The sequence below is a fragment of the Artemia franciscana genome, chromosome 9, assembly GCF_032884065.1.
Source record: "Artemia franciscana chromosome 9, ASM3288406v1, whole genome shotgun sequence".
Classification (NCBI taxonomy): domain Eukaryota; kingdom Metazoa; phylum Arthropoda; class Branchiopoda; order Anostraca; family Artemiidae; genus Artemia; species Artemia franciscana.
The window spans coordinates 44265194-44291166 of record NC_088871.1 but is presented as its reverse complement, the minus strand read 5'-3'; the positions used below and the strand labels follow the sequence as shown (position 1 = coordinate 44291166).

The window sequence follows — 25973 nt, the reverse complement described above, 5'->3', positions numbered from 1 at the left end:
AAACATCATAGAGTTGTTTGAAGGCTCATTTGAAAAGAAAATGCTGTATCTAGTGTATTTTCTAAGTATGTATTTCTAAGTATGTATGTATGTATGTAAGTATGTATCTAAGTATGTATCTATGTATTTTCTGTTTTCTAAGTATGTATTTTCTAAGTATGAAAGCATGAAATATGAAAAAAAAGATCAAAGTGCAGTTTCTGACCAAAACTGTATCTTCATCTGTGAAATGATGTAACACTCTGGGGTATGATGTCAAACTATATAAAGTTTATAATATTCTAATCTGTATTATAAAAATTAATATAAGAACTAATAATGTATAGTATAAAATAATTAATAATATAATATAAAAATTAATATAATAGATTTTGTATTCTCTTTTGCTGCTTATACGATGTAGTCCTCGTTCCGTTGACTTTTTTTTTGTAATTCATTTCGTTTTTTTTTTCAGGACCCTTATGGATGGTTGGTTGATATTTTAAACTATTTTGGAAGCAAAGATGGCTTTCAGGCCATTCAAAATGTTTTTGCAAAAGACGACTTGGATTTTGAGCAAATGGACGCTTTACTTCAACCTTTTAGTAAATGTGCAGAATTTTTAAACCCAATAAAGATTAAGCCCTATCTAGGTACCTGTATGTCCAAAGCATTCAATGCTGTGAAGAAATTGGACGAGAAAGATTTAAAGTCAAAAAATGTGGCAGCTGCTCTTGATGTCTTGGTGGCACTCAAGTGCCTCTGTGGTACAATGTACCCGACTCAGAATGTAAATATTGATGATATGAGGCTGGAGATCGTACTGAAAATGATGAAAATACCTCACTTTGCGACGAGGATGAATGCGTTGAAAGAGGTTTCAAAATTTGTTGAGGAATCAGGCTTAGCCAGCTATAAAAAAGGAGTCATACCAGCTGACAAAGTACTTGAATGGATTGCCAAAAATAAGGTTATGACCATAGCACTTGAAGGTAATATAGATCATATTCAGTATACTGAAAGAATTAAGAATTTACTTGAATTCTTGGGGCCGAAATTGTCAAAAGAAGATTTGACTCATATCTGGGCTTTAGCGGATCGACAGACCTCGTACCAAGCTGTTGACAACATTTACGGAATTATTGCACCAGCATCTGCTAAGTTTGTCCCAGAGCTATTTGAACACCTGTTATTTTTGATACAAGACAAATGGAAAATGTCTGGGGATAGGAATAAAGAGCGGCTAGTAAATTTATTATCACAAATTGGTAAAGAAGGGCGTTACAATAAAACCAGCCCTCGTGTCTTAGAAGTTCTTTGGGAGATGATTCATTGTAATTCGCTGCCACCAAACTTAATTTTACGAGGTTTGGATGCTCATTCGTCCATTTTGTCTGAACTCCCTGCTAAAGAGAATATCCGTCAGCTGTATATGACCCATTGCATGGATAACATCAAAGAGGGCAGGAATGTATATATATCAGTTTTGTATTTGCAAAACCTTTTAAAGAATTTAACCGGAGGAAGAGATCAGTATTATAAAGCTGAGAGAACAACAATAATGAATTTAAACCGTCAGCATGATTTGATAAGTCTCTTCACTAAAAGTTTAATGAAATCTCATAAGATGGCTGTCATGTCCGCCCATTCTCAGAATACGTTGCTCACGCCCAAGACCATGGTTGAAATGAAGTTCACACATCAGCAGATACTTCATGTGCACCTACAGGCTATAGATTATGCGCTAAAAGAAATACGCCTAGATTTTCCATGGACTCTCTGTAAAGAGCTGTGGGATACATTAGTCACAAATCCAGATGCTTGTGAGAGTGATCGTGAGACCTGTTTTGAATGGTTTAATGAGTGCTTACCAGATCTAGAAGCATCGACTCAGGTTCAACTTTTTAAAGAAAAACTTTTATCTCTTGATCCGGTATCTTTGACAATGCGAGGTTTTCATTGTCTTAGGATGTATTTTGAAAGTGTAAATGTTACAGAGGAAAAATTCCGGCGTTATAACAATACTCTTGTTGTTGATAAACTTGAGCCTACTGGCATTGAATTTTTTTGGCAAGTTGCTTTGCTCTGTCGCGATGACGAAGTAGCAGAAGAGACTATTTTTATCATTCATGAGTGTGTTTACCACAGTTTGGATTCAAAGTTGAAGAAGGATTCAGTAAGGTTGCATCAACGGTTCATCAATGAATGCTACAAACGACTTGAGTCCAGTATGGGTTTAAAAGAGGGGGAGAATTTGTCGTCAACTTTAAAATGCTTCTCAGCTTTACCTGAAGCGATGAAAGAGTGCTATGTTCAGCAAATTGTACGTCTGCTAATACTTCTTGAAAAATACATTGTTGGTATTGAAGAGGGTCATCTGTCGCCAAGGGCTGTCTTGCCGCACGGAGCATCATACAAAGGTAAAGCAAATTCTTCATTCAAGCTCTTATATTACTTCTTCCTTAAGAAACTTCTCTAGTTAGTATTTTGCTTATCGTTGTGTATTATATACCTGGCGTTCAATCAGCTTATTGTAGCTGATTTTTTTTATTTATTCAGTTTAATAGGTAATCGCAGCTATTGAGTTGCATTCAAAAGTACATACTTAAGCCTACTGCGCATCTTATCCTAGTCTATCTCTCCCAGAAAGGGAAAGCAGGCGTATAACCTTACCTACCCTTTGTCATATTGATTTTTGTGGAATTTTTGGTGTTCATGAGGCAATTCTAATTATTCAAGTGTTTTTAAAAGAAGAAACTAGTTGTAGTAAATTATATGCTTACTGTGCTTCAGAGCTCAGTAAGGTGCAATTCATCCTTTAACGCATAGAAAATTCTTAGTATATTTATATGTCACTCATTGGTGCATCCAGGATTTTGTTTGTTCATGGGGGGGGGGGGGATAGGTTACAATGAAAACGCATAGCCAATTTTTTTATGCATTTTTATTAATTTTTTTTATGAGATGGACAAAATTTCGGGGGGGGGGGAGGGGTCAAAACCAGACCCCCCTGGACAAAGCCTTGCTGTTAGTATAAGCTACCAATATTTTAATTTAGATAATTTCGAAGACCCCACTGCCTTTCCATGACGAAAGTATAACAGTTCAAAATAGGGATGAACTTTAATCGACCTTTTAATCGAAAGGTTTAAACAAACCTTTTAATTTCGAACACATGTACAGTGTTCATCATCAGCAGTAACCAGTTCTACGGCTGATGATGAACACTGTATATGTGTTCGAAATATCCAGCTAAAAATTTTATATCTGTTCACTGTCAATTAAAAAGTTTCATCCCTATTTTAAACTGTTATACTGTTTTACTGCTGATGATGAATACTGTATATGTGTTCGAAATATCCAGTTGAAAATTCTAAATCTGTTCACTGTCGATTAAAAGTTTTCATTCCTATTTTGAACTGTTATACTTTCGATATTTTTAATTAGTTTCTTTAGTTTTTAATTAGTTTTTTACTTAGTTTAATTAGTTTTTTTTTTAAAGAAATGATACCATGTTCAATAGTGTACAGTAATTACACTTATTTAATAAGTTATTGTGATTAATTGCAGTTACTTATTGAATGCAGGGTTAGGGTTCGTGTGTATTGGTGCAGATGTGCGCGCGATTGTTTGCATGTGCGAAAGCTATATATTATATTATATTTCATTATATGCAATATATAATATATAGGCTGTGTATTCTTTTCCCTCTTCCTCTTTCTCTTTGTTAGAGCTGTTATTGTTGTTGTTGTTGTTGTAATCGTTCTTGTGTTTAGAGTATGTGTTACTTTAAGGAATCGCTTTAAATTTGTTGTCGGCCTTGTGGATTGATTTTAGGAGTTATTTAACAGTTAATAATGGTTAGAAAAATAGGGATTGAGAGGATTCGGTACCTTAAAAAATCCCCTATCTCGTCCATTATAAACTTTTTTTTTAGTTTGAATGCCCAAGTTATTTAGAATTGATTGGCCGATCTGGCCTTAACTTGGATAAGAGACCTGTATAAACGACAAAACTAAAAGCCGACAGCTACTTTCCCGGAAATCTTAGAACAATCATTTAACTTCTCCCGTTTCGTGCAGGAGATAAAAATATTCAGATTTATTGAAATGTTCATCATTAGAAATTATAAATCTATTTGCTTTGATTAAATGGAGCCGAATTTTCTTTTAAAGTTTAGGCAAGGGTTGTCCCTAAAAATATTATAGCATACCTGTATGGAAAATGTTAAAAATCAGCTCAAAGGAAGTATCATTTGAGTAATTTGACGGCTTTGGGGGTTTCATGTGGTGGTACTCACTTTGATTCAAAACCATGCCCACAGGGTACGTATTGTTTATGCTGTATGTACATTGAATAGACAGTGGTTTGCTTAAAGATCGGTAAAAACAATATTTTTTCTCTATTTCAAACAAGCCCCTTGTTACCTTTTCGAACTGTTGACACGTTTAAGATCCCCTATCAGTTTTTTTTTTTACTCAAATTGCATTGGGAATTCCCCGCGGTGTTGACAAAAAATCGCTAATGACCCCTTTGTCTTTGCCAACGCTGAGACTCGCAAAAGGATTTTTAAGAGTATCGAATGGCCTTAAAGTAGACGTATCGAGTTATACCTCTCGCCTGCCTTGTTATAAGTTGGTATGTACAAAATATATTGGGTTAATCCGAATAAACTGTAAACTTTGCATTTGTGTGGGTAGAAGCGCGAACTTTTACATGTTACAAGGGTATATATTATATATCGCATTATATTTTAGTGTATATTCTATATCCAATAGTATATATGTAGTGTATATTTTTATATATATATATATATATATATATATATATATATATATATATATATATATATATATATATATATATATATATATATATATATATATATATATATATATATATATACTAATGGAGAAGCTATGTAGCACGTATGACATTCGACATTTAGGATATGTGTGGGTTGGTGTAAGTAGGTGCTTGAATGTTTCCACATACTTTAGGTACGTCTTGTTGCACAACTAGTGTCTGTTCTAATTGCTTTCTTTAGAATTTGGACAAAAGCCAAAAAAAAATAACTTAAAACTGAGAAAGGCGGTACCAGGATAACGGACATCCATAACTATTTTAACAGACAGTTGAAACACCCTCGACTGTGGCTATTTTAGTTTGAAATTTTTAGTACTATAAAAAAAAGAAACTTCGTTTTAATCTGAAATTTTGTCTTTCAAAATGAAATAAGTGTATTTTGATCTTTTGGAAGATGTGTCTCAGTGTTATGTTTGCTACAGATTCCTAGAGTTTGTTCCACAACTAGTGTCTGGATTCTAATTTCTCTCTTTAGAATTTGGACAAAAGCCAAAAAAAAAACTTAAAACTTAGAAAGGTGGGACCAGGATAACGAACTTCCATAATTATTTTAAAAGACAGTTGAAACACCCTCGACTGTGGCTATTTTATTTTGAAATTTCTAGTACTATGAAAGAAGAAACTAATGGAGAAGCTATGTAGCACGTGTGACATTTTACATTTATCTCCATTATGAGTCTTCTTAGCTGGACAATTTTTTTTTTTTTTAGTGTGAAATTTCGTCTTTCAAAATGAAATATGTGTATTTTGGTCTTCTGGAAGATTTGCCTCAATGCTTTATGTTCGCTACATATTTCTAGAGTTTTTTTGCACAACTAGTGTCCGGTCTTATTACTTTCTATAGAATTTGGACAAAAGCCAAAAAAACTCAAAACTGAGAAAGGTGGCATCAGGATAGAGAACATCCATAACTATTTTAAAAGAAATTTGAAACACCACAACTGTGGCTATTTTAGTTTGAAATTTTATTACCGTGGAAAAGAAACGAATATAGAAGCTATCTAGCACGTATAACACCTGACATGTATCTCCACTATGAGTCTTCTTAGCTGGACAAGTTTTTTTTTTCGTTTAATCTGAAATTTCGTATTTAAAGATGAAATAAGTGTATTTTGATCTTCTGGAAGATGTGTCTCAGTATTTTATGTTTGCTACGGACTTCTAGAGTATTTTCTTCTCTTCTCAATTGTATTACTTACTTCTATAGCTCCCTAATTCCCTTAAGAAGTTCGATCAGCATTGATTTTCTTGTAGAAAGCGACTCCACTGCCATCTAAAATTCTTGCAAATTGATTTTGCAAGAATAGATGCTGCTGCTTCAATCTATCATATGCCTAGGTCAGGAATGTACGCAGGGCCCACTGTGTTTTAATAAGTGATGATGACGGTGCAATCCTACATCATCGAACTTCTTAAGAAGTTCGAACAGTTGTGTTTTTTCTTGTAGAAAAACAACTCTACTGCCATCTAGAATTCTTCACAAATTGTTTTGCAAGAATAGATGCTGCTGCTTCGAACGCTAAGGCCAATAGTATTAGAAGTTGTTGCTTTCCTTTGAAGATGTCCCTAAGAATCAGCAGATTGTTGATATTTGTCTTTTCAGGAACCTCAATCTTTGCTAAATTTAAATAATTAAATTTTGGTTGTTTGTTTTCACGGTTCAAGCGGCAACACTGACGTAAATGTGCTACTGCCTAAGAAATTTTGATCTTAAATAATCAAAAGTTTCATAGAATACCACAATTCAAGTGTAAATAGATCTATCATTTGCCTAGGTCAGGAATGTACGCAGGGCCTACTGTGCTTTACTAGTGATGATGATGGTGCAGTCCTTCTGGTATGTTTTTGATCGACGTACTTTACAGTTTGTTGGAGAGCGCTCTTTGTAGGCTCGACCTCTATCTGAAATTTAACCTTCTTTTTCTAAATGTTTCTAAAGTAAATTGCATGGTTTTTTCAAGTTTGATTTTTCCCTGGAACTATTTGAAAGTTCAATAATATTGAAATCGAAAGAGTTAGTCAGTACCAGCACCTGTCTTGAAACATCATGTTATACTTTATCTATCAAACTTTCGAATGGTCTTCTTTTTAGGATAAAAAATTATGTGGTGCATTAATGTCGATAAATTATTTATTTTTCTTTACTATGAACGTCAAATTTATTGATGTAAAATTTCTGTAGAAGCTGAGGATGTCCTCTTTTGTTTTTAAGATTGTGTTAGATCTTGCACCATAGGGAAAATTTTTGCACCATAGATCTTGCACCATGGGGCATACAAAATTTTTATTCATTCCGTGACTGAGGATTGTGATCTTTATCTGCGCGCTAAAGGCTCATTCAATATTAAGACTTTGCTAATACCGAAATTTAGCTAGCGCTAATTTTGGAAATCACTTAGAGCCAAACCCGCTATAGATTTAGCTAGTATTCAGAACAAGTTCGAGCCAAAGCTGAAATTTTATCGGTTTGAACTTACTAAGGCCAAGCCAATCGGAATCTTTCGTACCATTTTCTGATTGGATGATACCCAATCCAAATCAAGCTAGGGAAAAAACTGCTATGCAAAAGCGTCTCCATAACGGTTGAAACAAGAAAAAGAATAAATAATGAATGGAAAAGTGGAGTACAAAGAACTAAAATATAGGGAGGAGCTATTGGATTTCTTCAGAGCTTAACAAGACAAGAGAAACAAAGACTAAATGAGATCTGAGGTAAAGACAAATACATGGAATAGTTCCGGTTTTTGTTGATTTAAGCTTTTAGATTATCTATTTTGAACGATAAAATTTGATCCATACAATCAGCCGTTGGATTTCGGTATGGTTGATTATGGCCATAAAATAAGTTTTTTTCTTGAAAACACAAAGGGATTCGGAGTTGGAATAAAATACCTGTATCAATTTTCACCTGGTAGCAAAAGTATTGAATTCCTCTTGTATGCTAGTGTACGAATACTGTACAGAGATGTTTACTTAGTATTAGTAATATTGTATATACTAGCATACTATGAATTTTTTAAATTTTGGTTTTTGCTTAATTGTTTATAGCTGATGAAGCTCGTATCCTGGGGGGGGGGCGGGATTTGAGCACCCCCCTCTCCACCTCCGAAATTCTTGTCTGACTCGTAAAAGCGTAACAAAAGTGCATATAAAAATTTTTTGACGCGTGTTTTAAAGTTTTTTTTGTATCCTTCCTTCTCCCCGATAAAACACCTATCCCTCTGAAAACAACCCCCCCCCTAATTGAACAAAAATCTTGGATACGCTCTTGTAGCTGATGATTCTCTGTTCAAAATTTCGGGTTTTCAAGGATTTCAGGGATATAAACTAAGCATCCAAGGAACACTATTTGTTGATTCAACTTGAGATTCAAGTTGAGAACCATATATTCCATTAGCTAGCGTAATTTGACTTTTTACTAGAAGTCTTAGAACTATGTTTCAATATACACTGCCTTATTGGTAAGTAGATTGAAAGTTTTTCTAAAGTTCTTTAATTTTAGGTGAACCAGTGACACTTCACATCTTTTGTGAAGATGCTAAAACGGAGTTGACTGTTGATACACATACAAATGAAACTGTCTGGGCTTTGCGTCGTCGTATTTCAGTCAGCTTGGGAATGGAACCTGATCAAATAACACTTGTAATGAATGGTGACCAAATCCTTCAGCCGAATAAAGATCAGAAACTGATTAAACAAATTGGACTTATGGAAACACCTACTTTGGTAGTGAAAGACTCTGTCTGTAGTGCCACTGTTGCAAGTGGAGCAAAAGTGACAGAGCTACGTGATATTCCAACTTGTCCTTCGCCAATGAGTGTTGAAGACGTGGAGAATGTAACGGATTCTGAATCTGCCGGCCGAGCAGCTTATCTTTTAGAAATGGAAGAAATGCTCCCAGGGGTTGTGATCGCTCAGTCTGGGAAAGTGTTTGAAATACTCTATACACTGGCAGAACTGAATGTTGACAAGATTACTGAAGCAGTAAGAAGAGTTATTTCATTAATACCTACAGATCCTAGTGTATGTGATACACTTCAGAAAGTTGCAACTTTTACAGAAAAAGCTGCTGCTGCTAGTAATCGACTTGGTATTTTTCGATCTAACAGCTCAAGTGGAATCAAAGTTCCACCAAGACCTGTTGGTAGGTGTGCATTTTTCTTTTAGGGCAATATACCCAAATCTTCGCATCTCTATTTTAATTCAAATATTCCTCAGATTTCATTTGTTATTCCTCGGGTATTCCCCAGACTTTAATATAAGTTTATACAAAGAAAAAATTATCGATTACTTTAGTGCCGCTTACTTTTTGTATATAGTTTTATTAATGCCAGTTATTTATTATTTTATTTCCCATTCCTTCTTTTTACTGGAGAGAAAAACCACGTTAAAAATGCTTTGGGATAACTATATTTCACAATAAATCTAGAAAGAAAAGGAAAGGAAATATCTAAAGATGTGAATAGTCCTGCCTTCAGTGACGTCATAATTAGAGGAGTATTTCGTAAAATCCTGGCAGGAGGACCCTCCCCCCGGCATGGATCTACGAATATTTCTTTTATTATAATTGCTTATAGGAATTTGGTTTTTCATTATCTTTTTAAGCTTGATATCCAACATGATCATGGGGCATGCTTATTTATCATATAAAACATATTTTCGGTTTTCATCTCTGGTGGCCAAATGATCCTAGATTAAAAATACCTGAGACTAATTTACGTTCTCCTATATTTTCACTTTCTTGTTTATTTTGACTAGAATATATTCGGTTTAAATGTACCTGGTTATTTGTTTTTGTTCGGAATGTCTTCAGAGATTTAAAGAGAAACGTACTTTTGGGTGAAAATACTGCTGCGTTTTATAAAAAGTTTGGTCTTCTGAATGTTGGACAATAGCTTGACCATCAGCTACCAGTCTTTGTATATCCATGTCGTGTTCTTCATTACAGTTTAGTGTTGTTTATATAAGTTATCCCCTGAATAGTTCCTGAATCTGTTTTCCAGAATCGTATTTACTATGAATATGCTACTAGAAATGCTGACCATCTGGCTCAACGAGGGTAGATTTTGCTATCTGAAACAACGCTATTTTAGGGGATAATGGTATCCCGAATATTATTAGAGCGGCTGAATATTTTATTTGGTTTAAAAGAAGGTCGAACATATTTTTAATTGAAAAAGGTGATTGAATTTTGTGGGTTTCTGGGAGGAGTCTGGAGGGAGGTGGGGATGTGGGTAGGTTGTTACGAGGGAAAATCTTTTTTTTTTACGTTATTTACCCTTTTAATTACCTTTTTGCCTTACTTCTGAAAAATAGCGGATTATTTTATTGTTGTTAATTCTAAGTTAGAAGTTGGTTAGGAGATACAATCACTTACAGGATTTATGTCTTTTATGTGGTTGTTTAGTTTTTTTTTTAATTTAGTTTTTTTCTTTTTTTTGGTGAAATTAATCGTAAATGTCTGTCTAAAAAAACTTCTGTCTAAATTGAAAAAAAGGCCCCTTATTGGTTCTAAAATCATTTCATTTGCTAAGTACTAGAAACCCCCAAAACAGAAAATGATCACATCTCTGCCTCCACCGACACCCAACGACAATCAAATATGAATCTGACACTCAACGGGGTCAGATATCACTATTAGAAACAACACTGTTTCCATACGAAACTGTCTACCTGATAGTATTAGAGCAACCGGAAATTTATTTTTCTTTAAAAAGAAAGTCTGGAAATTTTTGGATTAAAAAAAGGTGGTTAAAATTTTGTATTTTTCTGGGAGGGGGTTTGGGAAGGCCAGGATGTGGGTAGGTCGTGACAAGGGAAGAACTTTTTTGTTTTTCTTTATTTTACATTATTTACTTTTTTAATTACTTTTTTCTCTTTCTTTTTGCTTCTGAAAAAGTAGCAAATTATTTTCTCGTTGTTGCCGATTTTAAGCTAGAAGGTTGTAAGAAGATGCCATCACACACAGGACTTGTATCTTTTATGAGGTTGTTTATTTTTGTTTAATTTAGTTCTTTTATTATTTTTGGTGAAGTAAAACAAAAATGTCCGTCTAAAAAATATGTCCAAATTGAAAAAATGGGTCTTTTTTGGCTCTAAAATCTTTCCCTTTACTAAGTAACCGAAACCCACCTGCAGAAACTTCACGTCCATACCTCCCGCCTCCCAGTTTCTTTTCTTTGAATTGTATGCTTTAATATCACCTTATGGCGTTTAAATTGATCTTTCCCTTAGTTTTATTTCTGATTTGTAGATGGTTAAACTTTCTATCGGGCGAAGGTAGCAGTGCATAGAATCAACGTTCGGATGAGCATATAGTTATTTATATATATTTTTTTTCAGGGTCACACGTTAGCAATTTGATGAAAACGTTTGCAAGCTCAGGTGCTACTGTAAGTTCAAAACTTGAGTCACCGGTTGTTACAAGGTCAAAAACTCGCGTGGGCCCCTCTGGCTATGGAACTCCTATTACTAAGCTATCCGAGAAAACATTGCAGGCAGATGAAAGTTTGAAACAGCTTTTTTCTGCTGGAGGAAAAGGGACCTCAGCATTTCGACTTCTTTATAATTTGGAGGTAAAGTAACTGTCTTTTATTAATTTATTAAATATATGTTTAAATTTATATGCCAACTCGACAAAATACGCAGTGGATTTATTATTAACACTGTATTCGTGTTTAATTTTGATATTATTGACAAGCTTGACTATAATGGAAGTTAATACTAAAGATAAAGTAATTATCTTTGGAGCAGTAGTTACCTAGGAAGTAACGTAGTTACCTTGGAACAATAGTCTTAGGCTCTGCTTCGGAAACGGAGCATCTGAGATAAATTTGGTAATCGTTGCCGTCATGGCTAAGTGGTTGGCGCGCTGGTTTGAGAATTCTTTTTCCAGGGGGCACGGGTTCGATCCCACACACAGCCAGTTATTTGGTTTGAGACGGGGGTTATTTGGTTTCGGTGGTGTGACTCTGTCAGCTAGAGTCGACCCAGCTATAAATGGGTACCTGCAGAAATCTGGGGAAGGTAAGCAGGAAGGGTTTGCGAAAACGCAGGAAGGTTGGCCCCCCAACCTCATATTGCACTTTCTGGCTGAAGTGCCACGAAATGGAGATGAGCACCGTCGGTTTGAACCTTAAGGGTCTAGTGCTGTAAAATATATAAGTCTTAAATATAAATATAAACCTAAATTAATGTGTACGTGAATATAAACTTTGGCCTATTAAGTATCGTACACGGAAGTTTTTCCCTGTTGGCCAATAATGTTGTATTACGCTCGTTTATTATTAAGTTGATTGAATATATTATGGAACCCAGGACCCTCTTTTAAACACTCCAATTATTCTCTTTTAACCGAGCCCTAAACGAGGAAAAATCAAAAGGCTGTTTTTGGGAATGGTAAGCATTAGGGTAACCTCCTTAACCCTAATATCTCTATCTTTGCTAAAGAATTTGCAGCTTACTTTTTGCTTTCTTAGTAATGACATTAGAAAGTTGGCCCACGTTAAGAAATCTATTTTTTAACTAAGAGAGGCATGGTTTCTTCTAACACCGGAAAATAATCTTTGAATACCAAATGAAAGTGTAATTTTTGATAAGCAAATTGTCTCCTCTCCTCTAAATATAAATTTAGAGGAGTGGACACCTTCATTGCTGTGGTCCCATGAGGGGATTCAACATAATAACTCTGTGGAAAACGACTTAGTCCTGTAAGTGCAAAATATGGCCTTTCTTGAGTTGGTGCAAAGATTAGCTGGAGACACAAATATGGCCCAGGGCATGACGCGTCGTCTCCCTCCTTTCCATCAAATTTTAAGCAGAAATCTACAAGTATGAGCTTGAATGAAGCCTATTTACAACCGAAATCAAGAGGATATAAATTTGTCTGAGAAGCTTTTCTTCCCTTTTTTTCGCTTTGCAGCATCTTCACATTTGCTAAACCAGAAGGGCTCGTTGAGTTTTAGCCAAACTTTGGGGGAGGTGGTTCATATAAATGTCCTAGTTTTGCCTTTGGGAGAGGGGTCATGTCTGATCTGATTTCTACTGGGGAGAGAAAAAGGGACTTCGCAAAACTCTTCTCATCATAGCATCTACTAGACTGGGGCCAGATCTCAATCGAACTAAATGAAAAATTGAAAGCTGAATGGAAACTCTTGCTTCCATTTAGGAAGGGAGAAAGGACTAAGGTTTTGTAATCACAAGGTCTAGCAGATGGGATTAGTATATTAAAAGGTAGAAACCGGAAGCTAGTTTCGACATTGAACCTTTTTGGCGCCAGGTCTGGTATAACCTTTGTAGGAATAGGATCGGGGGTTATGAAGGTGTGGCCAAAATCTTGTCGCTGCAGGGTCTACCAGAAAGGGTTGTCGGATCTAAATCAAATATGGCGAGAAGTGTTCTAGTTTTGCGTCTTGGGTATTCGTACCCAATTCTTACCCAATACTATCTTACAGAGATAATGGTTTTGAAATATCGTATCATCAGTCAAAATATTGTATGCACTCGCAGGATTAAAATAAGCAGGTACAAAAGTCACCAGTTTCGTTTTTGGTGTTAGAGCTCAACCCACTTTCTCCAGATGTAAGGCTACATTCTTGTCATCTGCATCTCTGAGAAGGGCCCGGGGGATCTCAGTGAATTGTAATAGGGATCAGGAGCTAAAGTTCTAGTTTCCCATGTATAGGGTTTGATTCCGATCGAATATCTCACAGAGCATTTGTTGAAAGAAGAAAGGATTACATGAGCTTTTTTTGGTTAAGTGTAGTTGTCATATGTATAAACTGATAATTTATAGGTGGTCTATAATCATAGGAAATTGTCCACTGCTCGTCACATTGGTAATCAAAACAGAAGTTTTACGGATATACAGATCCGTAATAAGCATTTTTCAGTGTATCTATATTTACCCAAGTTTTCTATATCAGTGTATCTATGTAAAAACAGTAATTTTGTGAATATGCAGATCCGTAATAAGTATTCTTCAGTGTATATATATATTTACTGAAGTTTTCTATATCAGTGTATGTATGTCAAAACAGAAGTTTTATGGATGTACAGATCCGTAATAAGTATTCTTCAGTGTATCTATGTTTACCGAAGTTTTCTATATCAGTATATCTATATCAAAACAGATGTTTTGCGGATGTAGAGATGCGTAATACGTATTCTTCAGTTAATCTATATTTACCGTTGCTTTGTGACTCATTGAATGCCGTTACTGTAACAGGCGCAACCACTTCATGGTGCTTGTTATGAGAGAGGTAGTTGATAATGCTCGTTATGCAGTTATCCCTATTTGAATGTATTGTTTCTCTAAATTAATGAAGAAGGGATTTGTTGGATTGGAGGGGTGCTTTGAATCAAATACCATCCCTCTCCGTGTGTTTAGATAAATATTCAAGTGTTTTAACTTTTTTTTTAACATAGCTTCATTGACAGGTACTGTCAAGTAAGTTGATGCCGGTTGGTAATAATTTGGCAAATGGTGACATGGCTCTAGAATTTCGAGAAAGGTTTTTAACAGTTGGTGGACTCAGTCTGGTTCTTGGTGTTCTTCAAGAATACGCATTGGCTAAAGATGCTGCTTACGAATTACGTCAAAGCTGCTACTTTATAGCGTTGCAGCTGTCCAGGTAAGACTGGTTTATTTATGTATCAAACTGAAATAACGGTGAGCTTAAAGCGCTTCTTGTCACAATTGCTTGTTATTGTTGAAGAGCTAAAACAAAGAACTAATTTTTTTTTTGGTTCTGTTACTATCATTCAACCAACTATAGCTGAATAGCTGTTGTACCAACTATCAACTTCAACCAAATAACAATCAACTACAAGCAACTACCAATCAATCAAATTATATTCATAATTAATTACAGCGTTAGTGATACCACAGTATTGTTCAGCCAACTACAGTGTTATAATTACAGCTATGAGGTCCAATGTTTTCTAACAACCGTTTATCGCACCAAAACCACTATTGAGTGGTTTGAAACCACTATCACGAGAGCAGGCACATAAGCAGAAATTTTGAGGAGGGGCCAATAATAATAAAAAAAATTTGACATTTCTAATAGGAAGTGCCCAGAAATACGGAAAAATCTAGGTTTTAGAGGGGACATGGCCCCCGAGTTCCCACCTCTTCTTACGTCTCTTCCCGAGGGCTACAGGGCTGCTAGGAATTTCCACTAGGGGTATGGGGACAACCAGCCAGATAAGGCTTTTTTTTAACTTAACTATTTTTGTTAATGTATATTTGTTTAAACTAACCGCTTGTACACTACAATCAATGTGATATTTTATATGTTTTATTTGGTCTTGTAGCCTTTTGGCCTTTTTTTTTCGGTGGTCTATTGCTTGTTCTATTTTGCGTTTTATTTGATCTTTCCATTTTGTTGATATTCGGTTTATTGCTACTGGAATATTTAAAATATTCGAATGTTCAGCATTTTTTTTGTCTGTTGGTTAATAGTTTGAAATTCTTGTTCTTATTGTCGTTTTGAATCATTTTGAGGCATCATTTTCAAGAAATTACCTGCATAATTTGCCCGAAAATGGTTCCATTTTTGTAAAAGTGCCAAAGGTAACTTAAAAACTTGTGATCATACGATGATTTGATTCAAATTAAAATGTGATCCAAAGGTATTTATTGTGTTACCTCTTCATTAGTTTAATTGACGCTTTTATATTTCTAAAAAGCCTTCAAAACTTTCGTAAAAGATTTTATGAAAAAATTAAATTTAAATTTACATTGCTAAGGCAACATGAAGCGCAAGTATGGACAAAGTTCCAAAACTTTATTTAAACTTTATTAAAACTCTAGTGTAAATAAATCGTGATGAGTTTTGTCTTAAAACTACCTGTCATTTTTTAGTATAGAGCAAGTATCCAATATACAAAATGTTCCAAACTTGCCAGTAGCAGAGCTCAACAAAATCCTGCAAAATCCTGATGGTTTAGCAGCATAAATTATGGTTTGACAGCTTTTCTTGAAGCAAGAAGTATTTTTTACAGATAAAATTGTATTTGCAGACAAAATCTGCTGACAAATTTGAAAACTAGCATTCTACTTTGCTACAACACTTTTTGGGCTGTTCCAAAACTGCTAGTAGCAGAATTTGACAGAATTCCAAAAGCTGCTGACATTTTTGCTGCACAACTTGTGTTTTGATAGCTTTTCTTGGAGCAAAAAGTGTTATAATACGTAAAAATGGCATTTGCAGAAAAAATCTGCCAATAAATTTGAAAACTGCCATGTAGCATTGCTACTTGGCTATCCTACTGTTTCCATGGCGGGTGAAGTGCAACAGCGAATTTTGGTTAGCTTCGCTGACAAACTTGTTCAATTCAATCATATATATTTAAACAAAAAACACATAACCACTGTACATAATCTTCCAGGAAAGCGCAAAAAGTGGCTAGGGCATAAAATTAACTAAAGAATAATTGAAAAATCAACAAACAGAAACAACAAATCGACTGGATTTATCAAAAAAGAAAAAAAGGGGGGACGAAGAGAAAGAAAAGAAAAAAAGGAAAGAAAATAAAAAGACCGAAAAGAGGAGGAACGCACGATATTCAAATCTCAACAGTATTTCTGTAATTACCCTTCACTGCTCGCTTGAAGGTAATAAGATTATTTGAGTTTCGGATTTCCAAGGGGATTAAATTCCAAATAGCTGGTGCAAAAAATCTAATTAAAAAAGAAGCGTTACGGGACAACACTTTCATTTTACGGGAACAACACTTTCATTTTTTTGAAACTGACTAACTTCCCGTCAATCTCTCAAATCTTTAAGAATTCATGTGGCAAGTAAAATTTTTCTTTTAAAGAAAGTAAAGAAGAATATTCTCTATTTTCTAACAACCAATCAATGTTGTTGTTTTTCGTTAATGCAAATCTAATAGTAATGATAATATTTTATTTATGTCCTCTAGAGTGTCCTCCTTGATGAATACTTCAAGGAGTATTAATCAGTTTTAAAAATAAGTTGTATCTTTTTGAGCTGAATTTTTTTTTTTCACAAGCTAACTTTTTTATGTTTTTATTAAGAAAGAAGCAACGGGAAACCTACAATTTCTATATCAATGAGACGATTATTAAGTTTTAAGGAGGTAAGTGTGAAACTGTTTTGAAAAACTTTTTCAACTGTTATCTTGGGAGCCTCTCATTTAAACCCTCTATACGTCATTCTTATTGGTCTAACTCCCCTTATATTCAGGTTTTTGTTATGCTGGGAAGCACCTCATCTAGATACTTCAGTGAAGAGAGAATATTTGAAGATTCCCTTGTAAACTCGTTCATATCGATGTACTTTCCTTTATATTTAGGGTTTTGTTATGTTGGGAAGCACCTTATCTAGATATTTCTGTGAAAAAATCATATTTGAGTATGCCCTTGCGAACTTATTTGTATGGATGTAACTTCCTTTATATTTAGGTCTTTATTATGTGGGGAAGCACCTCGTCCAGATACCTTTATGAAGAAATAATATTTGAGTATTCTCTTGCCAACTCGTGCACATTGATGTAACTACCTTTACATTTAGGTTTTTATTGTGTGGGGAAGCACCTCATCCAGATACTTCAGTGAAGAAACAATATTTGAATATTCCTTTGCCAACTCCATGTCTCGTACGTTCTCCGAGTACTCCTATAAAAGCTATGACTCAGGGAAAATCTCCTACACCAACAAAGACGCTTAGTGGGTCTAAAAGTGCTCAACTTTTTAATTTGACACCTCAGCGTGAATCAGAGGACCTTGAGAAGAAGAAGTATTCAGTCAGTGTGCTAGAGGTAGTGTGATTTACTATTGTTAGTACTATAGCCTGGTTAATAAGATCCTTGGTTTGTAAGGCCCTCGTAAAAATATTTTTTATATAGGGCCGGTCTCTAAATTTTAGCAAAATGTGCACCTTTCCTGAAAGCAATTCTTTTAAACACTTGTTGATAACGAAGGCATTGTTTGATTTTCTTTTTCTTTTTTGAATTCAATTCATAATATTTATTCATTTCTAGATTGCACAGCAAGTATAATTGAACTCCTGTGATAATATTTGAGGTTTTTGTCAAACTGAGGTCTGTACTATAAACTAGCATGTCGAGTCAATTGATCCTTGTATTTTATTTGTTGTTCGACATGCTTAGTTATTTGTTTGTTGTTTATTTTCAAATGTAATACGTCTCCTTTTCTGGTGGCGAAAATAGTTACAAAAATAAAGCATACTAATCTAAATTGTCCTTACCGTGTCTTGAAAACCGCTGTGTGTGATTTCTATCCGTTCACCTGAACTCTATTGACTGTATAAAAAAAATGAAATTAGTTTTTTACTCCTGTGAATTTTAAAAGAAATCTTGGCTATCAAGATCTCGCGTATCTTGCAACTTAAAGTCTTTTGAAATAATCAGAAAAATTTTTGAAGCCTCCTTTCGTTAGGCTTACTGGCTATTAATGCCAGACGCTACACTTGCACGTGGTAAGGAAATGCGACAACAATAGGAATGCTAATTCAAAAGAAAGAAGAACTTCTACTACTGCTAAAAAACAACTCAATATAGCCGTAAGACACCTAAGGTCGACACATCTGCGTACACTCTTCCTCCTTCCTAATCCGTCAGAGCTTCACTTACCTCCAACATGAAATTCTAATTTTGGCTAAATCCTTATTTATGACCTCTTTCCTCTCCACTTGGGGACGTACTGCTTATCGCTGACTGCAACTGCGATTTAAGCATTTCCTATTCGATTGTTTCAACGTTATGCAGTTTTCAAGGCAGTACAGTATTTGTTGTCAGTGTTGCATGTTGAACCGTGAAAATAAATAAGCGAAACTAATTGCTTTAATTTGACAGCTATATGTATACAGGGCCGTAGCTCCAGCGTTTTTTATTGGGGGCGAGGGGGTGGGCAAGAGGGGTCACTATCCGGATAGTCAAGGGACATGGGCTATATAGTAATTTTTTTTCTTTAAATTATTGGGTTGGGAGGGGGCTACTGATACTCCTCCTTGCCCCCCGAGAAGACGCCCCTATATATATATATATATATATATATATATATATATATATATATATATATATATATATATATATATATATATATATATATATATATATATATATATATATATATATATATATATATATATATATATATATATATATATATATATATATATATATATATATATATATATATGTATATATATATATTTATATATATATATATATATATATATATATATATATATATATATATATATATATATATATATATATATATATATATATATATATATATATATATATCTTTGTAGCGCAAGTTCTTACATCATAAGATGTATGTTTATAATTATGAGAAAATGCTTTTATTAGAGGCTTTCGAAAAGCTGATGATCCTTGATAGGAGGATAATATAAAATGCAAACAGTTACCGTCAAGGCGTTAGCAGCCGCCTGTAAAATATAAGATATCCTCAATACAGGCATCATGTTTATAGAGTTTTTAGGACATTATCACATTCTTGTCAGTGTTGCCACCCTGAACCGTGAAAATAAGTAAGCAAACTAATTAGTTAAATTTGGTGACGATTTTCGTCCATAAAAATTTAATGATTAACAATCAGTTAATTCTAAGACGCGACTAGTTCAAGTTCAAGTTCTTTATTATTCTTTAACTATATATTTTCAAACTATTCGCATAACATCCCCGGCAGGGAGACTGGAGAACTAAACCTTCAAAGGGAAGCTGCACCTTAATAAGGTGTTTGGTGTTATTTAGCTTTTTTTTTGCTTATTTTCACCAAGATTTCTCTTTTCTTAAATTTAGTACTACTACTGCAGAAAACTGCATACGAAGTTCTTTTTCATCAGCAAAAAAATACTCGATTTTCTGAATTTCTTAAGGTAAATATTGTTGTATGTATTTCCGCCAAATTAATTAAAAGAATGAAATTGAATTAATTAAGTTACATGATATGTTTTGAAGTGTTCCTCTCTTTTGCTAGACCCTATCTGAAGAAAATCTACGTGCTACTGTAAGCTGTCTACTTCGTCTTGCTTGGGCAGCAGCTGCCGGGAAATTGAGTTTGGCAACGGCTAGTGTCATTGTCGGAGGCACAGGAAGTCTTGGTCGGCCCCGTCGAGGGCAGGCTCAAGGTCGGTTACTTCCAAATTTATATAACAATTTTATGTTAAGACTTGTTTATTTTAGGAGTCGTTCCAATCTAGGTTAATATCTCGTGACTTTTTGTTTGGTGACCTTTCCACAAATTTTCTATTTGGCCTGTTTTTTTTTTGTTTTTTTCATGTTTAAAATTTTCTTGTTTTCTTGATCTCTTGTTTCATATTTTTTGGTTTTTCTTGTTTTCAAGAAGAAAGATAAATCGTTGTAGAGTTGTGCAAGGAATTGCTTGGAAATTTCAACTGATCTTGTACTTAAATTAAATTAAATATTATTATTTTTTGAAGAATAGCGCTCACATTATTGAATTAGTGGTAGCCCAGTAGCCTAATATTATTTTGAAATTGTAGAGCACAACGAATTGTGCTTCTTCTTAAAGATGAACGCACATTTCAAAGGCATTTGAGAATTTTTTGAAAAGTCAATTGGCAGTGACAGAATCCATTCGTTCTGTCAAACGGCTAAAAAACCGTTCGACATGCATCGTGATTAAGTTTTAAGGTATATTTTTTCTCTGAACGAGCGATTTTGTGACAAGCATGCAGCTGGATCTTGCAACAAAAGGATAGCATGGTTATCCCATTGGATTTATTAGTATCGGATCCAGGGTCGTATCCAGGATTTTCATTCGTGGGGGGGAAGGGGGATTACAATTTTTTTATAAAACAAATCAAAAATTTTTTTTACGTTTTTACGAGTTGGGCAAATATTTGGGTGGGGGGGGGGGGGTTCTGGCTGTGCCATTGTTTTGTAATAGAATCAGTTATCTTTTTATGCTACTATATTGAAAATGAACTCCGTTTTTAGAATGTTACATACTATATATTTAATTTGAATATATTTTGCTTTCTAAAACCAGCGTAAGTTTAAAAAGTTTTAGGTGTAAATTTGCCGCGTGGGTATTTTGTACGTGACAGGTACGTTAGTATATTTTAAGTTACATTTTTTGAGTTATTAGCATGCCAACATTGAAAAATTGTATGAATTTCAAAAATTGAAATTCTTTGGGATTGTTAAATTCTGAAGCTTAAAGTATAATCCAAATTGTATCTTTCTGGTCCAATCTTTGCCCCCCCCCCTCCAAAAAAATGAAACTAATGAAAATGACAGACTGACACTTATCGCTTATCACTTTCAAAAAATAATTCTAGTTTTCTTCAATTTTTGTTTAGTTTCTTGTTAAATAGAGAATTACACTTAAACAAAGTCTGAAAAAAATTATTTTCGTATCAAATCCTTTTCCAAGAAAAAAAAAATCTTAGTTGAGATTCACGAAACGCTGCGGAGCATGACGAAAATGTAAAAAAAAAAGTACGGTAACAACTAATTTACACCAAAACTGTAACTTAAAATAAGTAGCAACAAACAAAAAACAAACAATTTTAAAAACGACAATTTTGCACCTTGATTTTTATTAAAAAAAAAAATTTTTGATTTTTTGTAAAAAAAAAAACGACAATTTTGCACCTTGATTTTTATTTTAATTATGGCTTGCATGTAAAAAGTTATAGGAAACCCTTTTCCGTTCTTTGCTTCTCTAAGACTGGTGCATCGTGGAATTCATGTTACGTGGGTATTTTGGGGGGTTGTTGGCAATTATACAGAAAGCCTTCTTATACACAACCAAACATCGGTACTTTATTAGTTCTTGTTTTTATTTTTGTCCATAGATTTACTTTATGTTTTTTCTATTGTAGAATTTCTTTATTAGCTTTATAGTTTCAACTAAACATTTCAATTCTGCTGATGAATATAATTAATCATTAGAAACAAGAACACACAATTACATGAAGAAAAACAGATCTTTCCTGTTCAAATCGATAAATTGTAGTAAAAGTTTGTTTTAATTTATATAGATGAAACTGACACTGTAGACATAACCGTAATTTGTTTTGTATATGGAAACTTGGTTTATAGGTACTACACCCCCCACCCTCTCCCCGATTGTTGGTAACCGTTTAAACTGCATTGCTTAGCTATTAAAATTGGGAAAGCATAAAACCATCTAGGATCAGAAGTCGGGACCTGGAAGCTCTTCTAGTTAAAAAGTACTTTTCATTTCTTTGTGTGTCTTTTGTAGAATAAAGGAGTAAGTTCTTAGTAAATAAGTAGTAAGTTACTTACACAATTAAACATTGGTACTTTGTTAGTTCTTGTTCTTATTTGTATTTTTGTTCATAGCTTTACTCTATGTTTTCTCTATTGTAGAGTTTCTATATAATTTATAGTTTCAATTAAATATTTCAATGCAGACGAAGAATAGCCTACAATTAATCATTAGAAACAAGGAACATACAATCACATGAAGAAAAACAGACCTTTCCTGTTCAAATCGATAAACTGTAGTAAAAGTTTGTTTTAATTTATGTAGATGAAACCCTTAGACATAACTGTAATTAGTTTTGGATATGGAAACTTGGTTTATAGGAACTGCCCCCCTTTTCCGTTGTTGTTAACCGTTTAAACTGCGTTGCTTAGCTGTTAAAATTGGGAAAGCATAAAGCCATCTAGGATCAGAAGTCGGGACCTGGATGCTCTTCTAGTTAAAAAGTCCTTTTCATTTCTGTATGTGTCTTTTGTAGAATAAAAGAGTAAGTTCTTTATCAATATGTTTATGGAAGCCTATGACTGTAGTAGTTTCCTGGTACTATCAATGTGTTCGCAGACTCTACTGTTAGACTATTTTTGCCTACAACTCTTATTCATTCCTACTTCTCTCAGGGGCATCACGAGAAGGTTGTTGACACTGCCTGGATCATAACTGGTTAGGTAGGATTCTAAGGATGGGCAGATTTATGCCAGACATTTGGTCAGATATTGAAATCTTTAGTGTACTATGATCAACTTTATCCTGTGATTGTGTATTCTAGGATCGTGTGATCGGGGTTATTTGCTGTGACTATCAATATGTGGCTGTGGATTCGGTATTAAGGTTTAGACTATTTGTGTCTTCTATTCCCCTATTTGTGTCTACCACTCTCAGGGGCACCACGAGAAGGTTGTCAAAACTAACCGAATCATAACTAATTGGTTGGATTCTAATGATAGGTAGATTTATACCAGGCATTAGGTCAAATATTGAAATCTTTATGCACTCGGATCAATAATTCTTACTGTCAATATGTCTATGAAAGTCTGAGATTGTTCGCAGTGAGTATTAATATGTGGCTGTGAATTTTGAATTTAGTTTTAGACTATATTTCGGCTACTGCTCCTCCATTTGTGCCCACTACTCACAGGGGTGCCACGATAAGGTTGTTAAAACTGTCCCTATCATAACTTAGGGCTCTAAAAATGGGTATATTTTCCCCAAAAATTAGGTCAAATATTGAAATCTTTTATATACTAGGATCAATGATAGTTCCTATCAATGTGTCTGTTGAAGCCTGTGATTGTGGTTGTTCGCAGTAACTATCAATATGTGGTTGTGGATTCTGAATTTAATTTTAGACTATATATCGTCTACTACTCCCCTATTTGTTTCTATTATATTCAGGGGCACCACGGGAAGGTTGTCAAAACTACCCGCATCATAAGTGGTTAGGTAGGGCCTAAAAATGGGTAAATTTTTGCCAAACATTAGGTCAAATGGTGAAATGTTTGATGTACTAGGATTAACGATAGTTCTTATCAATGTGTCTGTGGAAGCCTGTGATAGTTTTTGTTCGCAGTAACTATCAATATGTGATTGTGGATTCAGAATGTAATTTTAGACAATATATCGTCTACTACTCCCCTTTTTGTACCTATTATTCTCAGTGCTACCACGAGAAGGTTGTCAAAACAACCCGCATCATAAGGGGCTAGGTAGAGCTCTAAAAATGGGTAGATTCATGCCGACCATTAGGCTAAACGTTGAGAATTTTAATGCACTAGGATCAACGATACTTCCTACCAATATGCCTGTGGAAGCCTTTTATTGTGGATGTTTCCTTTAGCTATCATCATGTGGTTGTGGATTCTCTAATTAGAGTAACTGGGGAGTTTATTTTACATGATATTGCCAAGTGTTTCAGAATCAGAAATGCGAAAATGCATTATTAAATGTATTTTTATTAAAATTAAATTATTATTATTATTATTATTACTATTATTATTTATAATATTTATCTTTAATATTCATTTATAATTTTATTATTATATTATATAAATAATTATTATTTATATTTATTTATTATTATTTATTATTATTTTTTTATTATTTTTTATTATTATTATTTTATTTTATTATTTTATTTATTATTTTATTTTATTTTATTTCTTAATTTTTATTTTATTATTTTATTATTTTATTATTATTTATATTTATTATTATTATTCTATAAATAATATTTATTTATACGAAAATTATTATTAAAATGCATTTTTAAATTTAAATTTTTGATTTAGGAGCAGATTCAAGTACACACACTGAACTTCAAGCTGGTATTTGTACACTCGAACCGTCTATATCCAGCAGAGATGCTTTAATCGCATGTGAGGCTTTAGGGCTTCTTATCACTTGCTTGGAATTAAGGACACATGCATTAGGTGAGAAAATAATCGATTTTATGTTTTCTAGTAAGATACTCGTTTTATTTATTGTTAAGAAATGTTTCAAATCAATAATATGCTTGATATTATACTTTGATTATTGATTGACACACACCACTGATGATTAATTGATTAATTAATTAATTGATTAATGATTAATTATGATTAATTGATACACACCACTTTAGAGGCTGTAATTCATTCGCAACCTTGGGCTAAAGTCAATGAGTTAAACGAAAATATATTAAAATAAATGACATTTTTAATAGACAGTGAAAAATTAAAAATGCTTTGTAGTATGAAAATAATAAATAAAAACCCGAATATTTTGGCTTTACATCCGAAAGACTCTGTCAATGGGAAGAAAAAAGGGAAAAACACTAGTTGAAGCAAAACATGTAAAGAAAACACAACAATAAAATGTTATACAAAAAAAAAAAAAACATGTGAAAGGGTTTCTTCCTTTTTTTTTTCTTTTTTTTAAAATTAGAAACATTGGACAGCAGAAAAATAACTTATCAAAAACTTTAAGTACTAACAACTGATAGTTGGACTAATTTTTAAAAGTTGGCTTGGAGTTCTAAGCTACTTCAGAGTTTATCTTTGAATAGTTTTGTATTTCAAGGATTTCACTTACCTAGTCTATCTTGCGGGGGGGGGGGGGCAGGCTTTTTGGATTTTAGAATTAGCAAGATTTTCTAATTACCTTGTAATAAAATAAATGTGTAACTAAAGAAAAAGAGCAAATTTGCTGCTTCAAATACCGGTTTGTTCAATTGTCGTGGCTTTTATTGTTACCTGATTTTGTCTTTATTTTGTTTGAAAAAAAAATCCTAGAAAGAAAAAAGAAAATTGCTAAAAACATACGAAATCCCCCCTCCTCCCAAATCAGAATTTTTTTCACCTTTTGCACTCAGGTTTTTGGCTGAAAGATAACATACCAAAGTGTTAGCACCAGTTGCATAAGTAAAGTGCCATGTTGCACCTTCTGCAGTGAAAAGACTGGGAAGTGTAATAAAAGTTCCATTATAAACAATGAAACGTACGAAACCCCCCTCCCAAATCAGAACTTTTTTTCGCTTTTTACACTCAGGCTGTCGGCTGAAAGATAACATACCAAAATGTTAGCACCAGTAGCATAAGTTACTACTACTACTGCTAACAAGTAACTGTAGCACCAAACCGCCTGAGGCCAACATAGCTACGCACACTAATCCTCCATCCCAATCTATTCAAAGCCTTTCTCTTTAGACCCTCCCAGGGAATTCCCACTCCTTAAATCTTTCCTCACGACATCCTCCCTCACCAAATGGTGACGACCTGGTTTTCGTTTGGCTCTAGACGGCTGGTCAAAAAGGACAGTCTTTGGCAATCTATACTTCATCCGCAGAAAGTGCCCTAGCCATCTCAACTTTTCTCTT

At 34.0% G+C, this 25973-nt stretch overlaps 1 protein-coding gene across 1 annotated transcript in view; it reads left to right on the top strand.

Annotated features, from left to right (window-relative positions):
• The window catches only part of LOC136031457 (ubiquitin carboxyl-terminal hydrolase 24-like), a 134273-nt gene that overhangs the window by 20405 nt on the left and 87895 nt on the right, over positions 1-25973 (top strand). The window contains exons 5-11 of the mRNA XM_065711072.1: positions 455-2399; positions 8348-8989; positions 11188-11420; positions 14284-14477; positions 17388-17634; positions 19844-19994; positions 24409-24549. Of these exons, the coding sequence (XP_065567144.1) occupies positions 455-2399; positions 8348-8989; positions 11188-11420; positions 14284-14477; positions 17388-17634; positions 19844-19994; positions 24409-24549 (3553 nt within the window). The remainder of the gene's footprint in view (positions 1-454; positions 2400-8347; positions 8990-11187; positions 11421-14283; positions 14478-17387; positions 17635-19843; positions 19995-24408; positions 24550-25973) is intronic.